At 40.2% G+C, this 20,125-nt stretch overlaps 1 protein-coding gene across 1 annotated transcript in view; it reads left to right on the plus strand.

Moving 5' to 3' along the window:
• LOC128638588 (C-Jun-amino-terminal kinase-interacting protein 4-like) overlaps nt 1–20,125 on the plus strand; it is a 297,523-nt gene that overhangs the window by 214,725 nt on the left and 62,673 nt on the right. Inside the window, 4 exon segments of the mRNA XM_053690636.1 lie at nt 177–306; nt 10,792–10,893; nt 11,833–11,889; nt 12,927–13,074. Of these exon segments, the coding sequence (XP_053546611.1) occupies nt 177–306; nt 10,792–10,893; nt 11,833–11,889; nt 12,927–13,074 (437 nt within the window).

The following is a 20,125-nucleotide window of genomic DNA, read 5'->3' on the forward strand; positions in this document are numbered from 1 at the left end:
AGTAATGAATGAAGCCGTGGACTCTCCTTCCCTCAATGAAAATGAAATTATCAGGTAAGCATAATTTATGTTTTTATAACTGTCACTTGTAAAACAAACTATAAAATGTGCTCATTGAACAAAAAAGAAATGACGAGAGATTCCACAATTTTTTGTAAACCGTTTCTTTCTTGTAGTGATGTTGAGTCAATCTCAATACGTAGTAAGAAGCATGAACATTATCGCCAGATTCGTGCGCACATCTGGAAAGAACACGGGAAAGCTCAACTTCATGGATGGAGTCTACCTGCTGACCTTAATGTGAAGGTAGAGAGGAAAATGGGCAAACTTCATTAGCACATACATAGTAAATACATATGGGATTACAAGATTCATGGAATGGGTATGCTGGTGGCTATCAAAAAGGATTGCCTACATGTCATCGTGAAGCGTTAATTAATTAAAGGGACATGAAACCCCAAATTTTTCTTTCATGATTCAGAGGGTACAATTATAAAATAGTTTCCAATTTACTTCTATTAACAAATTTGCTTGGTTCTCATGTTATTCTTTGTGAAGAGATATCTAGATAGGCATGTCTGGAGCACTACATGACAGGAAATAGTGCTGCCATATAGTGCTCTTGCTAATGTATAACGTTGCAAAACTGCTGCCATATAGTGCTGCAGACACGTGCACACTCCTGAACTTACATTCTTGCTTTTTGAAACTTGTTAAAAATTGTATGTTCGATCTGAATCATTAAAGACATTTTTGGGTTTTATTTCCCTTTTAAGTTTTTTATTAAAATATGCCTTAGCTCTTATTCTGTTTTACTGTTTAAAAATATTTCTCCAACATAGGTGTGTCCGGTCCACGGCGTCATCCTTACTTGTGGGATATTCTCTTCCCCAACAGGAAATGGCAAAGAGCCCAGCAAAGCTGGTCACATGATCCCTCCTAGGCTCCGCCTACCCCAGTCATTCTCTTTGCCGTTGTACAGGCAACATCTCCACGGAGATGGCTTAGAGTTTTTTTTAGTGTTTAACTGTAGTTTTTATTATTCAATCAAGAGTTTGTTATTTTAAAATAGTGCTGGTATGTACTATTTACTCTGAAACAGAAAAGAGATGAAGATTTCTGTTTGTAAGAGGAAAATGATTTTAGCAACCGTTACTAAAATCGATGGCTGTTCCACACAGGACTGTTGAGAGGAATTAACTTCAGTTGGGGGAACAGTGAGCAGAATTTTACTGCTTGAGGTATGACACATTCTAACAAGACGATGTAATGCTGGAAGCTGTCATTTTCCCTATGGGATCCGGTAAGCCATTTTTATTACAGACAATAAATAAGGGCTTTACAAGGGCTTTTTAAGACTGTAGACATTTTCTGGGCTAAATCGATTCATATATAAACATATTTAGCCTTGAGGAATCATTTTAATCTGGGTATTTTGTAAAATAATATCGGCAGGCACTGTTTTGGACACCTTATTCTCTAGGGGCTTTCCCTAATCATAGGCAGAGTCTCATTTTCGCGCCGGTATTGCGCACTTGTTTTTGAGAAGCATGACATGCAGTCGCATGTGTGAGGAGCTCTGATACATAGAAAAGACTTTCTGAAGGCGTCATTTGGTATCGTATTCCCCTTTGGGCTTGGTTGGGTCTCAGCAAAGCAGATACCAGGGACTGTAAAGGGGTTAAAGATAAAAACGGCTCCGGTTCCGTTATTTTAAGGGTTAAAGCTTCCAAATTTGGTGTGCAATACTTTTAAGGCTTTAAGACACTGTGGTGAAATTTTGGTGAATTTTGAACAATTCCTTCATACTTTTTCGCAATTGCAGTAATAAAGTGTGTTCAGTTTAAAATTTAAAGTGACAGTAACGGTTTTATTTTAAAACGTTTTTTGTACTTTGTTATCAAGTTTATGCCTGTTTAACATGTCTGAACTACCAGATAGACTGTGTTCTGAATGTGGGGAAGCCAAGGTTCCTTCTCATTTAAATAGATGTGATTTATGTGACACAAAATTTAGAGAAAATGATGCCCAAGATGATTCCTCAAGTGAGGGGAGTAAGCATGGTACTGCATCATCCCCTCCTTCGTCTACACCAGTCTTGCCCACTCAGGAGGCCCCTAGTACATCTAGCGCGCCAATACTCCTTACTATGCAACAATTAACGGCTGTAATGGATAATTCTATCAAAAACATTTTAGCCAAAATGCCCACTTATCAGCGTAAGCGCGACTGCTCTGTTTTAGATAATACTGAAGAGCATGAGGACGCTGATGATATTGTTTCTGAAGGGCCCCTACACCAGTCTGAGGGGGCCAGGGAGGTTTTGTCTGAGGGAGAAATTTCAGATTCAGGGAAAATTTCTCAACAAGCTGAACCTGATGTGATTACATTTAAATTTAAGTTGGAACATCTCCGCGCTCTGCTTAAGGAGGTGTTATCCACTCTGGATGATTGTGAGAATTTGATCATCCCAGAGAAACTATGTAAAATGGACAAGTTCCTAGAGGTCCCGGGGCCCCCAGAAGCTTTTCCTATACCCAAGCGGGTGGCGGACATTGTAAATAAAGAATGGGAAAGGCCCGGTATACCTTTCGTCCCTCCCCCCATATTTAAAAAATTGTTTCCTATGGTCGACCCCAGAAAGGACTTATGGCAGACAGTCCCCAAGGTCGAGGGGGCGGTTTCTACTTTAAACAAACGCACCACTATACCCATAGAAGATAGTTGTGCTTTCAAAGATCCTATGGATAAAAAATTAGAAGGTTTGCTTAAAAAGATGTTTGTTCAGCAAGGTTACTTTCTACAACCAATTTCATGCATTGTCCCTGTCACTACAGCCGCGTGTTTCTGGTTCGATGAGCTAGAAAAGGCGATCACTAGTGATTCTCCTCCTTATGAGGAGATTATGGACAGAATCCGTGCTCTCAAATTGGCTAATTCTTTCACCCTAGACGCCACTTTGCAATTGGCTAGGTTATCGGCGAAAAATTCTGGGTTTGCTATTGTGGCGCGCAGAGCGCTTTGGTTGAAATCTTGGTCAGCGGATGCGTCTTCCAAGAACAAATTGCTTAACATTCCTTTCAAGGGGAAAACGCTGTTTGGCCCTGACTTGAAAGAGATTATCTCTGATATCACTGGGGGTAAGGGCCACGCCCTTCCTCAGGATAGGTCTTTCAAGGCCAAAAATTAACCTAATTTTCGTCCCTTTCGTAGAAACGGACCAGCCCCAAGTGCTACGTCCTCTAAGCAAGAGGGTAATACTTCTCAAGCCAAGCCAGCCTGGAGACCAATGCAAGGCTGGAACAAGGGAAAGCAGGCCAAGAAACCTGCCACTGCTACCAAGACAGCATGAAATGTTGGCCCCCGATCCGGGACCGGATCTGGTGGGGGGCAGACTCTCTCTCTTCGCTCAGGCTTGGGCAAGAGATGTTCTGGATCCTTGGGCACTATAAATAGTCTCCCAAGGTTATCTTCTGGAATTCAAGGGGCTTCCCCCAAGGGGGAGGTTCCACAGGTCTCAATTGTCTTCAGACCACATGAAAAAACAGGCATTCTTACATTGTGTAGAAGACCTGTTAAAAATGGGAGTGATTCATCCTGTTCCATTAGGGGAACAAGGGATGGGGTTCTACTCCAATCTGTTCGTAGTTCCCAAAAAAGAGGGAACGTTCAGACCAATCTTAGATCTCAAGATCCTAAACAAGTTTCTCAAGGTTCCATCGTTCAAAATGGAAACCATTCGAACAATTCTTCCTTCCATCCAGGAAGGTCAATTCATGACCACGGTGGATTTAAAGGATGCGTATCTACATATTCCTATCCACAAGGAACATCATCGGTTCCTAAGGTTCGCATTCCTGGACAAGCATTACCAGTTCGTGGCACTTCCTTTCGGATTAGCCACTGCTCCAAGGATTTTCACAAAGGTACTAGGGTCCCTTCTAGCGGTGCTAAGACCAAGGGGCATTGCAGTAGTACCTTACTTGGACGACATTCTGATTCAAGCGTCGTCCCTTCCTCAAGCAAAGGCTCACACGGACATAGTCCTGGCCTTTCTCAGATCTCACGGATGGAAAGTGAACGTAGAAAAGAGTTCTCTATCTCCGTCAACAAGGGTTCCCTTCTTGGGAACAATAATAGACTCCTTAGAAATGAAGATTTTTCTGACAGAGGCCAGAAAAACAAAACTTCTAAACTCTTGTCAAATACTTCATTCCGTTCCTCTTCCTTCCATAGCGCAGTGCATGGAAGTAATAGGTTTGATGGTAGCGGCAATGGACATAGTTCCTTTTGCGCGCATTCATCTAAGACCATTACAACTGTGCATGCTCAGTCAGTGGAATGGAGACTATACAGACTTGTCTCCGACGATACAAGTAAATCAGAGGACCAGAGATTCACTCCGTTGGTGGCTGTCCCTGGACAACCTGTCACAAGGGATGAACTTCCGCAGGCCAGAGTGGGTCATTGTCACGACCGACGCCAGTCTGATGGGCTGGGGCGCGGTCTGGGGACCCCTGAAAGCTCAGGGTCTTTGGTCTCGGGAAGAATCTCTTCTACCGATAAATATTCTGGAACTGAGAGCGATACTCAATGCTCTCAAGGCTTGGCCTCAGCTAGCAAAGGCCAAGTTCATACGGTTTCAATCAGACAACATGACGACTGTTGCGTACATCAACCATCAGGGGGGAACAAGGAGTTCCCTGGCGATGGAAGAAGTGACCAAAATCATTCAATGGGCGGAGACTCACTCCTGCCACCTGTCTGCAATCCACATCCCAGGAGTGGAAAATTGGGAAGCGGATTTTCTGAGTCGTCAGACATTACATCCGGGGGAGTGGGAACTCCATCCGGAAATCTTTGCCCAAATTACTCAACTGTGGGGCATTCCAGACATGGATCTGATGGCCTCTCGTCAGAACTTCAAGGTTCCTTGCTACGGGTCCAGATCCAGGGATCCCAAGGCGACTCTAGTAGATGCACTAGTAGCACCTTGGACCTTCAAACTAGCTTATGTATTCCCGCCGTTTCCTCTCATCCCCAGGCTGGTAGCCAGGATCAATCAGGAGAGGGCATCGGTGATCTTGATAGCTCCTGCGTGGCCACGCAGGACTTGGTATGCAGATCTGGTGAATATGTCATCGGCTCCACCATGGAAGCTACCTTTGAGACGAGACCTTCTTGTTCAAGGTCCGTTCGAACATCCGAATCTGGTCTCACTCCAACTGACTGCTTGGAGATTGAACGCTTGATCTTATCAAAACGAGGGTTCTCAGATTCTGTTATTGATACTCTTGTTCAGGCCAGAAAGCCTGTAACTAGAAAAATTTACCACAAAATATGGAAAAAATATATCTGTTGGTGTGAATCTAAAGGATTCCCTTGGGACAAGGTAAAAATTCCTAAGGTTCTATCCTTTCTTCAAGAAGGATTGGAGAAAGGATTATCTGCAAGTTCCTTGAAGGGACAGATTTCTGCCTTGTCTGTGTTACTTCACAAAAAGCTGGCAGCTGTGCCAGATGTTCAAGCCTTTGTTCAGGCTCTGGTTAGAATCAAGCCTGTTTACAAACCTTTGACTCCTCCTTGGAGTCTCAACTTAGTTCTTTCAGTTCTTCAGGGGGTTCCGTTTGAACCCTTACATTCCGTTGATATTAAGTTATTATCTTGGAAAGTTTTGTTTTTGGTTGCAATTTCTTCTGCTAGAAGAGTTTCAGAATTATCTGCTCTGCAGTGTTCTCCTCCTTATCTGGTGTTCCATGCAGATAAGGTGGTTTTACGTACTAAACCTGGTTTTCTTCCGAAAGTTGTTTCTAACAAAAACATTAACCAGGAGATAGTCGTGCCTTCTTTGTGTCCGAATCCAGTTTCAAAGAAGGAACGTTTGTTGCACAATTTGGATGTTGTTCGCGCTCTAAAATTCTATTTAGATGCTACAAAGGATTTTAGACAAACATCTTCCTTGTTTGTTGTTTATTCTGGTAAAAGGAGAGGTCAAAAAGCAACTTCTACCTCTCTCTCTTTTTGGATTAAAAGCATCATCAGATTGGCTTATGAGACTGCCGGACGGCAGCCTCCTGAAAGAATCACAGCTCATTCCACTAGGGCTGTGGCTTCCACATGGGCCTTCAAGAACGAGGCTTCTGTTGATCAGATATGTCGGGCAGCGACTTGGTCTTCACTGCACACTTTTACCAAATTTTACAAGTTTGATACTTTTGCTTCTTCTGAGGCTATTTTTGGGAGAAAGGTTTTGCAAGCCGTGGTGCCTTCCATTTAGGTGACCTGATTTGCTCCCTCCCTTCATCCGTGTCCTAAAGCTTTGGTATTGGTTCCCACAAGTAAGGATGACGCCGTGGACCGGACACACCTATGTTGGAGAAAACAGAATTTATGTTTACCTGATAAATTACTTTCTCCAACGGTGTGTCCGGTCCACGGCCCGCCCTGGTTTTTTAATCAGGTCTGATAATTTATTTTCTTTAACTACAGTCACCACGGTATCATATGGTTTCTCCTATGCAAATATTCCTCCTTTACGTCGGTCGAATGACTGGGGTAGGCGGAGCCTAGGAGGGATCATGTGACCAGCTTTGCTGGGCTCTTTGCCATTTCCTGTTGGGGAAGAGAATATCCCACAAGTAAGGATGACGCCGTGGACCGGACACACCGTTGGAGAAAGTAATTTATCAGGTAAACATAAATTCTGTTTTTACTCCTCTTTTTTTAAATATCACTTAAAGGATTCCAAAACTTTGTATTTTTGGCACCAACTGACCATCAATATTATATAGTGCAGATTTAAAGATCATCACATACCTATCTACAACAAAGTTTCTGAAGGTTAGAAAAATTAATTTTTATTTTCGGCTCATTTACTGTACCCACACATATTATATACAGTTTTTCTCGCCATTAAATGGACTTTCTAAAGATACCATTATTTTTATCATATCTTATGTTACTATAAAAAAAATGATAAAATATGAAGAAAAAATGGAAAAAACACACTTTTTCTAACTTTGACCCCTAAAATCTGTTACACATCTACAACCACCAAAAAAACACTAAATAGTTTCTAAATTTTGTCCTGACTTTAAAAATACCCAATGTTTACATGTTTGCTTTTTTTGCAAATTATAGGGCAATAAATACAAGTAGCACTTTGCTATTTCCAAACAAAATTATCCCTTGACATGTATATATTTTTTTAAGAAGACATCCCAAAGTATTGATCTTAGGCTCATTTTGGTATATTTCATGCCACCATTTCTACCGCCAAATGCGATCAAATAAAAAAAATCGTTCACTTTTTCACAAATTTTGTCACTAAATTTAGGTTTCTCACTGAAATTATTTACAAACAGCTTGTGCAATTATGGCACAAATGGTTGTAAATGCTTCTCTGTGATCCCCTTTGTTTAGAAATAGACTTATATGGCTTTGGGGTTGCTTTTTGGTAATTAGAAGGCCGCTAAATGCCGCTGCGCACCACACGTTTATTATGCCCAGCAGTGAAGAGGTTAATTAGGGAGCTTGTAGGGTTAATTTTAGCTTTAGTGTAGTAGACAACCCCAAGTATTGATCTAGGCCCATCTCTTGGTATATTTCATGCCACCATTTCACCGCGAAATGCGATCAAATATAAAAAAAAAAAAGTTACATTTTTCACAATTTTAGGTTTCTCACTGAAATTATTTTCAAACAGCTTGTGAATTATGGCACAAATGGCACAGCTTGTGAATTATGGCCACCTGACACATCACACCCCCTGATCCCTCCCAAACAGCTCTTTTCCCTCCCCCACCCCACAATTGTCCCTGCCATCTTAAGTACTGGCAGAAAGTCTGCCAGTACTAAAATGAAAGGTATTGTTTTGTTTTTTTTAGCATATTTACATATGCTGATGTGTAGGATCCACCCTTAGCCCCCAACCTCCCTGATCTCCCCCCCAAACAGCTCTCTAACCCTCCCGTCTACCTTATTGGGAGCCATCTTGGGTACTGGCAGCTGTCTGACAGTACCCAGTTTACCAAAAAAATGCTATTTTTTTTTTCTGTAGTGTAGATTTCCCCCCCCCCAAAGACCAACCCCTCCCAGATCCCTTAGATGCTTTTTTTTTTTAAATTAAATTTGACCCCACTCTATCCCACTTTTCTTCAACATTTTTTCTGTAGTGTAGCCGTTCCCACCCGCTTCCACCCCATGCACGCACGCGCGTATGTGCGCGTCCCCGGTGATCCTGTGCATGCGCGCGCCCCTGGCGATCCCGCCCACGATCCCACCCAAGCAGATGCATGGATGGCCGCCCAACCGCCTCCCAGACTGGCTCCCACCCACCAACGATATCGGCCATCGATGTCTGGGGCAGAGAGGGCCACAGAGTGGCTCTCTGCATCGGATGGCCAAGGAGGGTTATTGCAGGATGACTCGATATCGAGGCATCACTGCAATAACCGGAAAGCGGCTTGAAGCTAGCAGGATCGCTTCCACCGCTTTCCAAGACCGACAACGTACAGGGTACGTCCTCGGTCGTTAAAACTGTATTTTTTTTAGAGGACGTACCCTGCACATCGTCGGTCATTAAGGGGTTAAAGTGAAGCTGTTTTTCATAGTTGTTTTATTCACAATATGAAAAACCGCTAAAAGAAGCCCAGAACACTTCCTATTAACCCGCTCTCTGCTGGGCTTTTTTCACCCCCGTGCTTAGCCCATTTTTAGCTTTTTTTTTTTTTCTACTTAAATTTAAAGACTATTGTAAGTCATATTTTAGTGAGTGACCCAGACAAGTTATATATTGTTTTTTATTCAGTTGGCCCACAGATTTAGAATACACCATTATTATATTTATGCTTCATTTGCATGTAAGATGGCTGCAACAGAAATATTAAAGCAAAATGTGTTTTTTTTTGTTTAGATTTTAGTAAATAACATTCAAAATAGTCAGGTGACCACTTTACTAAGCTGTTATCAATGATATCCATATTTGAAAGAGGGAGCTGAGATTGAGGGATTTGAATAACCTCCCCTTCCAGCTCCCTTGCAGCTACTTTGTGACATCATCCCACGTTATTGGAGACATTACAAGAACTCTCACGGAAGCCTTGGGTATGCCGACCACTAGGCCCCTATTCTGTATTGCATGGTATTGCAGAATACCATGAGTCATTATACACGCACATGACAATTATTACATGTGCATCTAACGGTTAGATTAAAGCAGCATATTATTGTTTCTCGTAAGTTATTACTGTTTTAGTACTTTGATATAAAAATATTTATTTCACAGTGTCTACAACAGTATATGATATCCTTGGACTTCTTAGTGTTAATAAAAAGTCTAATCTTTTAATTATTGAAGTACACCCTCATTACACAGTCCTATGTTATAATAAACAAACAAATGTGGTAAAAAGCAATGTAATTATAGTGTTGCTATAATATGTACAAATATTATTGCATTTATGTTATCACTGATATGACTTGTTCTACATTTTAACCATTTTATTTATTGTGTGTCTGTGCCAAGCAATGGAAATGAGCAGATCTATATTTCATTATTTTAAGAAAATTACATATTGTAAAGTGATAGTAAACAAAACAAGTAATGATAAATATCCAACGATAGAGCTTTTTATGCTGATGTGATCCGCATTGTTGTTTATACAAAATATATTCTACATTTTGAAATCTAATCAAATCTCCCACCTGTCATCAAGTACCTTAACTCCGCCCTCGTAGAGTTTCCAGGTTTTAGTGCAGTGATGTGCATAGCTGGTTGGCCCGCTCTACACGTCACAGAATAAAGAAAAATAATTATTAGTGTGGAGTGAAGTTACTTGATAGGCAGCTCATTTGTAAATCCGTGCACGCTCCCGTGCTGCCTGTTTGACGCGCATGCTCCAATGTGACTGCTACGTCATACGAGTATACAGTGAATCGTGAGATTCACCGTTTACTGACTGCAATGCTAGTTCAAGCTCTCTACTCTTCTGACTATAATGAGCATTTCATAAATGCTATTGGGACACATCATAGTGGCCAAAGCTGATAATTTCTTACACTACCTGCAGTGGAGCGCATGCATGGAATTGCCGGTTTGTCTCCCCATTATTAAAAGGCTGTCAGTTGACATTACTTTTGATTTGATCAATGCGATATTCTAAGGGGAAAAAATGGAATAGTGAGGGGGCTGCCAGAGTATGCCTCCTAAATGCAGGCATAGCTACATTTTTCAGTTATGTAAGACAAAAAAAAAGTAGGATTTGACATTCTTACACATGGTCTTTCAGATGGCACTTTGTTCTAAACCCTCATTTACCATCACTTTAAGTAGGTAGAGTGATATTGTGATAATTATGACTCCATTCAAAATACAACTTACAGTCTAAACAGTATGTTTCCCTGTGCCATAAGGAAGATGTGGGACAAGTATGGTTATTCAGTGGTGATAGTGTATGGATTTAATAAGAATGATTGCGGATCCCAGCAAGAGAAGTTTAATGAGCTATCCGTGTCACGGTCTGGAAAATATTAAAACCTTTTTTTTTTTTTGTTTTGTTGGGGGAATTTTAGGTTCGAGAGAGTCTGAGTACGGAAGATAGTTCATGGCGCATGGTAGCATAAGGGAAGTCGGTAGATAATAAATAAAATTTTTGTATAAAGTCAGTGGATAATAAACATTAAAGTAATTTTGATTAAAGACTAATGTGCTTTAAAGATGCTGTTAAAAAGTATGCAAGGAAATGTTTCTATTCATGAAATGTACTTTTTGTAATGAACATATGTAATTAGTATATACAGGGTGACCCTCAAGCTGCTACTGAAAATCCAACCAAAGGTGTCCCGGTGTTGGTGCAACTTCGGCTGTTGGACCAGAAGGACCCAAGCACTAAGGTGACTGGAAGTTTTATAATTGTATACAAATAGTTATTAGCGTCATGGTTTGCAGATGATCCCAACATTTATTTTATTCTTGCTACTGTTTTTCTTCCTTTTCTTTATATGTTGATTCTTATTTAGTATCTTTTATTTGTGTTTTACAATTATTAAACATGTTATAATATAATTTAAATGTATATATAATGTCACGCAGTCATCTATATATCCCCACTGCACAGTTATTGAACCAATCAGGGATTCTTACTTACAACGTGTCAATCACTGGAGAAAAATATTGGCATTCAAATTACCGCAGTCCTTAAAGGCATAGTGTACTTTGCTTTTTTTCTCTCCCCTTTTATGTGTTCCCAGTGGTCAATTTTACCTGCTGGAGTCTATTAATGTGTTAACAAAATAAAGGTAAAGGAGCAATTTGGAATAGCTGCTTTTTCCTGTTGAAGCTACCACCTATACTGAAACTTTTAGTAAAGCAGTACTGGTTAGATAAGCTATGTAATCAAGAAGGTGCAGAAGAAATCATACTCCTAGTGGGGTTGGGAGAGAGATTTACTAAAATGCTAATTTTCTATTGTTCTCTCTATCTGGATTTGTGTATACAGTAAGAGATAAGATAAGGATGTCATTGTGTGTATATATAAATATATAAATTAATAAGGTCTTCTCTCCCTACAAGTTCAAACCTTTTGATTGTGTTGTGGTCTCAGCTAAAACAGCTATTTCATATGCAAAAATAAACCTACAAGAACAATTTACCGTACATTCTAAACTCTGCAGCTGGAATAAGAAATTATTGTAAACACATTAATTAGACATCTTCTTACAGTATCATGCCCCATAAATGTCTGTCTTGATTTTGCTTACACCATTTTTTATTTAATTTAAAACTATATTCTATATATGCTATGTATAATATTTTTGTATTTCTTTTTGCAGCTATGGTGTGCAACTGGAGCATCCCAACTAGACAATGAGAGTGAGAGAAACAAAGATGTAATTATTCACTTTATTTCTGCGTTGTCTTTTATTCCACTGTCTGCAAGTTTAAAAAAATAAAATAAAATAAAAAAATATGCCTTTATTTTCTAACACCTGAGACCTCATATCTTTGAGCCCTTATAACTTTTTTGTGCAATATTTATTTGATTAAAGGGCCAGTCAACATAGTAGATTTGTATAATCAACAAATGCAAGATAACAAGACAATGCAATAGCACTTAGTCTGAACTTCAAATGAATAGTAGATTTTTTTTCTGACAATTTTAAAAGTTATGTATTTTTCCACTCCCCCTGTACCATGTGACAGTCATCAGCCAATCACAAATGCATACACGTACCATGTGACAGCCATCAGCCAATCACAAATGCATACATGCTTATTCTGTGACTTATTGCACATGATCAGTAGGAGCTGGTGACTCAAAGTTTAAATATAAAAAGACTATGCACTTTTTTTAATGGAGGTAAATAGGAAAGTTGTTTAAAATTGCATGCTCTATCTGAATAATGAAAGTTGGCTTGAGTGTCCCTTTAAGTATTATTAGACAGTGCTATTAGAAGTTTAACTGTATTGTGTAATGTATTTTTGATGTGTTTTGTGACACTTTTTTGTTAGTTTCACAAAACATTTAACTAGAGCTCTGAGGTCACGCTAACCCAACGATCGTTAACTTTTACGCTCAAGCAATCATGTTTACTTTCAACTTGTAATCTGACGGAAAACCCGATTGGCACAACCACCTGTGATAAACCCTTTTTTTGCTTGAGAGGTGTTTTTATGCTTAAGAGGTGTTGCTGGCCACCAATATAGCTTTGAGAGTTGTCATTATCAGTCGGAATGGAATTTGAGTACTTCCAATTAGTTTGAAACATATTTTTTGCATGAAAAAAACTAACATTTTTAAATATTGCTCCTTCATACTGATAATTGGATTGTTTTGAGTTTAATGTTGCTTTAAGTTATGTGTTATAACAGAGATCACACTTGTTATCTGTTTCCTCTACTTAATCATTTTCTTGCCCTTTTGCAGAATATACGTCTGTCCTCCTTAGTGTGGATCTGCTCGGGGACGCACTCAGTCAGTGAGATCATGGTCATTGATGCCAGCTCTTCCAATCATGTCATGGATCAGTTTGTAATCCCCAACGCCCATGTCCTGTGTGTTACCAGTGTTCCAGGTAAGATAGTTATAAGACATGAAGGTCTCTTGTAGTTGATGATTGGGTTATATGTAGTGTAACTATATTGCCGCTTTAAAAAGGGACACATATAAAAAATACATATGTTAGGGCTGTTTTCAGGGTTGTTTAAAGAAATGTTTTGTATAAGAACCCTGACATATTTTTCACATGTATCCCTTTTTTTAAAGCGGCAATATGGTCACCCTTGTTATATGAGAATATTTTGTAGTTGATGATTGGGTTAAATGAGAATATTTTGTAGTTGATAATTGGGTTATATGAGGATATTTTGTAGTTGATGATCGGGTTATATGAGAATATTTTGTAGTTGATTGGGTTATTTGAGAATATTTTGTAGTTGATGATTGGGTTATATGAGGATATTTTGTAGTTGATGATTAGGTTATATGAGAATATTTTGTAGTTGATCATTGGGTTATATGAGGATCTTTTGTAGTTGATCATTGGGTTATATGAGGATCTTTTGTAGTTGATCATTGGGTTATATGAGGATCTTTTGTAGTTGATCATTGGGTTATATGAGGATCTTTTGTAGTTGATCATTGGGTTATATGAGGATCTTTTGTAGTTGATCATTGGGTTATATGAGGATCTTTTGTAGTTGATCATTGGGTTATATGAGGATCTTTTGTAGTTGATCATTGGGTTATATGAGGATCTTTTGTAGTTGATCATTGGGTTATATTAGGATCTTTTGTAGTTGATCATTGGGTTATACGAGAATATTTTGTGCTTCATGATTGGGTTATATGAGAATATTTTGTAGTTGATTATTGGTAACTCGTCAAGAGCTCTTGAAAGTGCCTCTTCACCCAGACGCTGCTAGGACCCCCCCCCTCCAAATTTAAGACTTTTAATTAGGAAACATGAACTTCAAATCTTTCTCATTCTTCAGCAAACTTTTTTTTGTACAACTGGTACATTTTTATCAGTTTCTCGTCCTCCTTGGTTTATTCTTTCTCAGTTTTATTCTTTCTCAGTTTTATTAAGAGCTGATGAGTGGAAGTATGGCTTTGCTTCAGGATCTTGAAACACTTGACAGTACTGTGTACTGTTCCTAGTCAGTGACAGAAGTAGGATTTTTCTCCAAAGAAAAATTATACATTTTAGCCAGTAAAGCCTGACTGAACTTGGAGCTGTAGGATTTATCTGCTTTGAAGTTAACATTCCCAGTTTGTTGCTTTCGCCTTTTGGTTGGCCACCTGTTCACTGGGTGTTTCTGTAGTTCCCTATCCTGAATCCTGTCTAAACTTACTTAGAATACCTGTTGGTTTCTCACACCCTGCAAGGAGGTTTACGTTTCTCAGACTTTTGGATGGCAGATACATCTTTCCAACATCTCTATAGTGTCCTCCAAAATAGTTAGGTTTTCTGGAAGTTTCCTGGATATTGGTTCTGACAGACATATACTGGCCAAACCTACAACTTCCAAGCCTGCAAGTGTAACAAAAATCTTTTGTGCAAAAGATTGCATGGAGCTGGTTGGTCTTAGTGCAGACACTTTGAGTCTAGATCTATTTTCATGGTTTCACATGATACTGTTGCATATGTTGCAACCGAGCATTCTGTCTAGACTAGCTATTCCTTAGGTTTGTAAGAATTTTTTTCTGTTTCCTCCTGTCTTTCTCCGCTGTTGCTTGGCACAAACAGTTGCTTCATGGGAAGGAGTTTTCTGTAGCCAAAGTGGTCTACCATTTTCTAAAGCAAGACAAAATTTACTTCCATTCTCTATAATAAATATAATGAAACCAAATCAGTGCATTTCCTTGCTGCAGTTTTTTCAGTTCCATTCATCAAGGAACCTTAAAAGGACAGATTTTAAGTATTTCTCTGCTTGGGCATGTTAGTAGCTTGGTTGTTGTAACAGCCGCAGCTGCACTTAATCAGAAAAATATATTAAATCTGGCCTGTTAGGTTTCTTTGTCAACTGGCATTGAGAAACAGCCCTTACTGTGCTTCAAATTCACTTAGAAGGCCAACAGGTGAGCCAACGCGATTGTCTAGGGTTGCCATGTTTCTTGTTCATAGAAGGAAGATCAGACTTATATACTTCAGGAAAGTTCTCTGTGAAAAGCACTATTGGGCTAAAGAGGTTGTTCCCAGGTGGTGACTTGCCAATGGAATAGCTATAGAGCCATTGTTCCTTGTTGTGCACTTCTCCTGTTGTAAATATGTGTATTTCAAATTTGGCATATACAATATTCTTTAAAAAGCGTAATGGAGTAAGATCAGCAGTTTGTGAACATTTTAGTAATAGAGACTTCAGTTAAAGCTAGAGTGGTAGAGTTACATTAAAGTTGATGTACAAGTAATAGATGCTGTAAGGATGCCACCTAGAGGCTATAACAAGCATATTAGGACAAATGAAATAATACTTATCAACATATTCATATCTTGGCTCATCTCCTTAAGTAGCACTCACCATGGAACCAGTTTTCTTCATAAATGGAAACAGTCCCCAGCTGCATTCATTACTTTTGGGAAATAAGAACCTGGCCACCAGGAGGAGGCAAAGACACCCCAGCCAAAGGCTTAAATACTTCTCCCACTTCTCTCATCCCCCAGCCATTCTTTGCCTTTCGTCCCAGGAGGTTGGCAGAAAAGTGTCAGAGGTTTTCGATAGTCTCTTATGGAGGTAGTACTCTTCGGCATGGGACTGGAGTTTTAAGCCGTCCTGTCAGCCTTTCAGTGAAAGCATGAATGAAAGCTAGAGTCCGGAGATACAGAGAGAGTCTTTCTGCAAAACCATCCCAACAGCTCCATAAACAATCAGTGTTGACAAGTTTCGCTGCCTGCTTTCTTCTCTTAAGTCCATGGCACAGGCGATGCTACTATCTGTCACACTTGACCTGTTCCACGGAGTAGATTCCGGTAAGATCGTTTCATTTTACTTTCGTCATGATTGTATTATATTACAAATGTTTTCCCGAGAGGCTACCACCTTGCTGGACTAACTATATATAAGGGTCTCAGTGAGGCGCCTTTTGTATCTTGGAATCAAGGGTAATATCTCCTGAGGGGGGTTATTCAACAGGTTTTTTTTTTTTTTATATTCATGTTTATGTGATTTGACCTGCTTATGCGTAGTGTTACTTAGGCTCATGGCTTGTGGAACAAAACGGCCTTTGGAAGTGACGTGGCCTGCACTTTTTCTGGACTGTACGGTTCACCTCGTAACCGGATGTGGCCACGTTTTTACTCCTCTCCATTTCCGCATTCCGGGCCCTGTGGCCATTGTGGGTGTCAGGTGCCATTTAAGTTTTGGGTCCAAATTTTGTATTAATATCCTAGCTATGGAGGAGTCTGATATCGTGGAGACGGACGTCTGTTTTATTTTCTACTCCTTGTGCAGAATGCGTATTGCCCCGGATGATACTAGCCTATCAGTTATGTTCTGAATGCCTTATTAGAGTGCTTAATTCCTCGGGATCGGGAATCAAGTAACCGCTGAGCGATCCGCCTCTGTCCTCCGAGTGGCGAGTTACCTTCCACCATTGCTTACTATGCATGCAGGTAACCCACAATTTGCTTATCCTTCCCCGGAAGGTAGCTTCTTCCCGCCAGGGGTTTCGGCACAATTTCGCATGTCGATAATTTTGGCAGTGGTGCGTATGCAACTTCCAGAAGTTGGTTTTAGATACTGTTCGTGTTCCGTTATCCAGGGCTCTTCAGGCATGAGGTGGCCTGTTCAGCTCTCTGGGGGAACGACTGTCCTTGAGGGTTCGGCGGGTCAACCTTCGAGGCCGGAGTCGTCTTCGCATTCGGCGGGGGTATGCTGCGCTTTTTGGTATAGACTTTCAAGCCTTCGTGTTCTTTTGAGGCATGCTTTGGCCTTGTCGGAAGATCCCATCCTTAATGGATCTGAGACTTCTTAGTCTGCTTCTTCGATTGGCTTGCAGAAATAGACATAAAGGGATGAAGTAATCTTCTTATAGTTTTGTTATCGAGTACTCTTTCCAGTTTCAGCTTGGTAGAACAGGGTCCCTGTTGGACGTTCCTGCGGGTGCTTCTGTTCTTCTTTTGCAATAAACCTGCGGTTTGCCTTATCCTTTATTTTATTTGAATAACGCTCATGTTTTTATATTTCCTTAAGGAAATTTGTCTGGAATCGATACTTACGATGTTTGATCGCACTGTTACTTCTAAGGAAATTTTGTTATGTTTGTTTAGTCCTATGTGTGTCTGCTGTTTTTCCCTCTCTTGGGGTGATTCTATATGGCCTTGACAGGGATAGCCCTTGGTTTCAGGCTGGTCCTGATTGGGTTCAGTTCCTTCTGTCTTGAGGCCTAATTCAGACATGGGGCGCCTGTTCTGTCTTGCTAGTCTGCTTGGGTGCCGAGTGCCTCATATGTTATTGTGTTGTTCTTGTTTTCTTTTACAAGTTTTAGCTCAGCTTCTGAGTGGACCTGAGGGTCCGTGAGGCATGGGGGATTGGTTCATTCCTCATTGGCCTCTCCAGCTGGTCGAAGCTGGTGAGGTAGCTCAGTTGGTAAAATGCCCAGACTACAAAGGCCTGTTAAAAGATCCAAGGGCCACAGGTTCAATCCCGGCAGGGCCGACTCAGCCCTTCATCCTTCTGAGGTCGATAAAATGAGTACCATTAACATTGAGGTAATAATAACAACTATTATTATTCAGCTGCCGATTTGGTTCATCCAAGAGCGAGCGCTGAAAAAGCGCTTTGAGTCCCACTGGGAGAAAGGCGCAATATAAATACTAGTTAGACTCTCTCATGATTCCGTCTTTACGTTGGGATGTGGAGTGTTTCCTTCCCCTCGTGGGTTGGAGGTTGGGAGGATTTTGGACCTCCTTGCCGCCGGTTCTGGCGGTCTTGCCTTTTGTGCCTCTTGGAATTGTCCTTTTTGGATTTTTCCTTTTTGAGGTTCTCTTCTTCGGATGAGATTTTGGGACTTGTCCGTTGCCCCTTAGCGGTCTTGGCCGCCTTATGGGAGGGTCTTGTGGCTTTCTCCTACTTAGGGAATTAAGTAATTCCCTATCAGGGATCATAGGCCGTGTTGTCTCCTTCTCCAAGCTTCGCTTAGGCGTTTTTTCTACCGGGGTTTAAGATGCTCTGCATTCTTTTTCCTTGGGTATGGTCTTCTGGTACTCCAGAGGAGATTATGGAGACTAGCCTTTGTTTGCTCACTCTTTGGGTGACTTTGTCCTCGATGTTTTCTCTGGGCATTATTTTATTGCCTTGGTGGGCTCCTTGTGCAACTTTGTCGTACTTTAGCTCCCTTTGGAGTGTTCTCTTCCCTTTTGGGTTGGGATGTTCTCTTTCCTTTTGGGTTGGGATTTCCGAGTGAGACTTGTTACCGTTTTCCAGGTTAGTCCGGTTATGTTCCATGGGAGGTTCCCTGGAACGATCTGGGACTCAGGCCTATAGTTTTTGTTGTGGATCTTCCGGATTCCGGAAGACTTACGATCCTGTGGCTGGTTCGGTGTGATCTAGTTTTTCCAGGGAATATAGACTATGACCTTCGGTTTGGACAGAATTTCTGTGCCCTTTGTCTGAGGTGTGCTCCCCTTCTTTTTTGGGGTGTTCCTTGATGTTCATCTATGACATCTAGATGATTTCATTTGGATTTGTTTCCTCAGCCTATGGCTTCATGTCTTTGAGCTTGTGAGCTGTTCCTTCCGTACTCTCCCCTTTGGGGCGGTCGTTTGTCCTCCTTATGCGGGTAGAGTTTCCTCTCTCTGGAGGTTGATTGTCCTGTCCTGTTTGCAGGTTGTTTAAACATAATTTTTTTATCCTCTAGAGGAGAGCGATCTGCTGTCTGGGGTTCTGTTTCATCTGGGGAGATGAGGTCTCCATGTTCGAGACTTTAAGTTACAGGATGGAGCGAGTGCACCTTAAAAATAGTGAGCTAAATAATATTTGAGTGATAAGAAATATGCTCTACACCCTTCTGAGAGATAACAATTCCTCCAAATTGTTATCGATGTGAAATAGAAAATGAACAAGTGAAGGGGAGCCGTATATCGATTAAAAAATGTTTTTTGGTTTTAAAAAATTAGAGGAAAAAATTAGGGGAAAAAAATATATATATATTAAAAAAGTGCTTTTTAATCGTATTACAACGTGATAGCTAAACTGATATTGAAAATACAGAATTTGTATATGTTAACTAATGAGTGTGGTGGTAAGAAAATAGAATTGTGGAGGTTAATATATGTAATAAAAAGAAAGGTAAGACATGGGTAGTGTACAAAATGTGACAATTTTTATATTGTACAATGTAGCAGATACAAGTTGAAACAATTACAAGTTGCAAAAAATACAAGGAATACAAGAAATATGCTGGTTTAAAAATGACAAATTAAAAAATCATAAAATACATATTTACACACTGTATATGTGACTTGTGTGTATCTCACTGCAGTGGATAAAAAATGGATAAAAAATGTATAAAAAAGGCTTATGTAAAAAATTGTATAATACAGCCTAAGTAAGGTAAGGTAGTATTTATAAGGGCGGTTGGTTATTAGGACAGTGCCTTTTAAACACTTTTTTAAAAAGTACCTTAGAAAGTAGTGGTTCCCAAAACTACTTAGTGGTATAGTGGGATCCGTTGAAAGACATTCATGTGGATATGCTATTAGTAATAGCTAAAAAGGGGTTCTTTTGTAGATGGTGGTGGTCTCAATACTATTTTTCAGTATGGACTCCGGTCTGGTAGCAGGTATCTAATTCCAAATGGAGTTTTCTTTGTTAAAAAGTCTTGTGGGTTTTTTTCTGTAGCTTGCGGTGTCCCAATACTCTCTGTCAGTATGGACTGTAGTTTGCAGATGAAGTAGAAAATTCTTTAGGTGTTCCTGTGTCCCAATACTCTCTGTCAGTATGGACTTCTGGATCCTTAGCTGAACTAGTATATAGCAGCACCAGTATGTAGTAGCAGTTGGATTTCTTAGGTGAAACAGTGTATAGCAGCACCAGTGATGTAGCAGTAATGTAGCAGCAGTTGGATTTCTTAACGATCCGCTATTGGTTATAAGAAATTTAACCGGACAATCAATTAACAAATTA

This window comes from Bombina bombina, chromosome 8, assembly GCF_027579735.1.
Source record: "Bombina bombina isolate aBomBom1 chromosome 8, aBomBom1.pri, whole genome shotgun sequence".
NCBI lineage: Eukaryota > Metazoa > Chordata > Amphibia > Anura > Bombinatoridae > Bombina > Bombina bombina.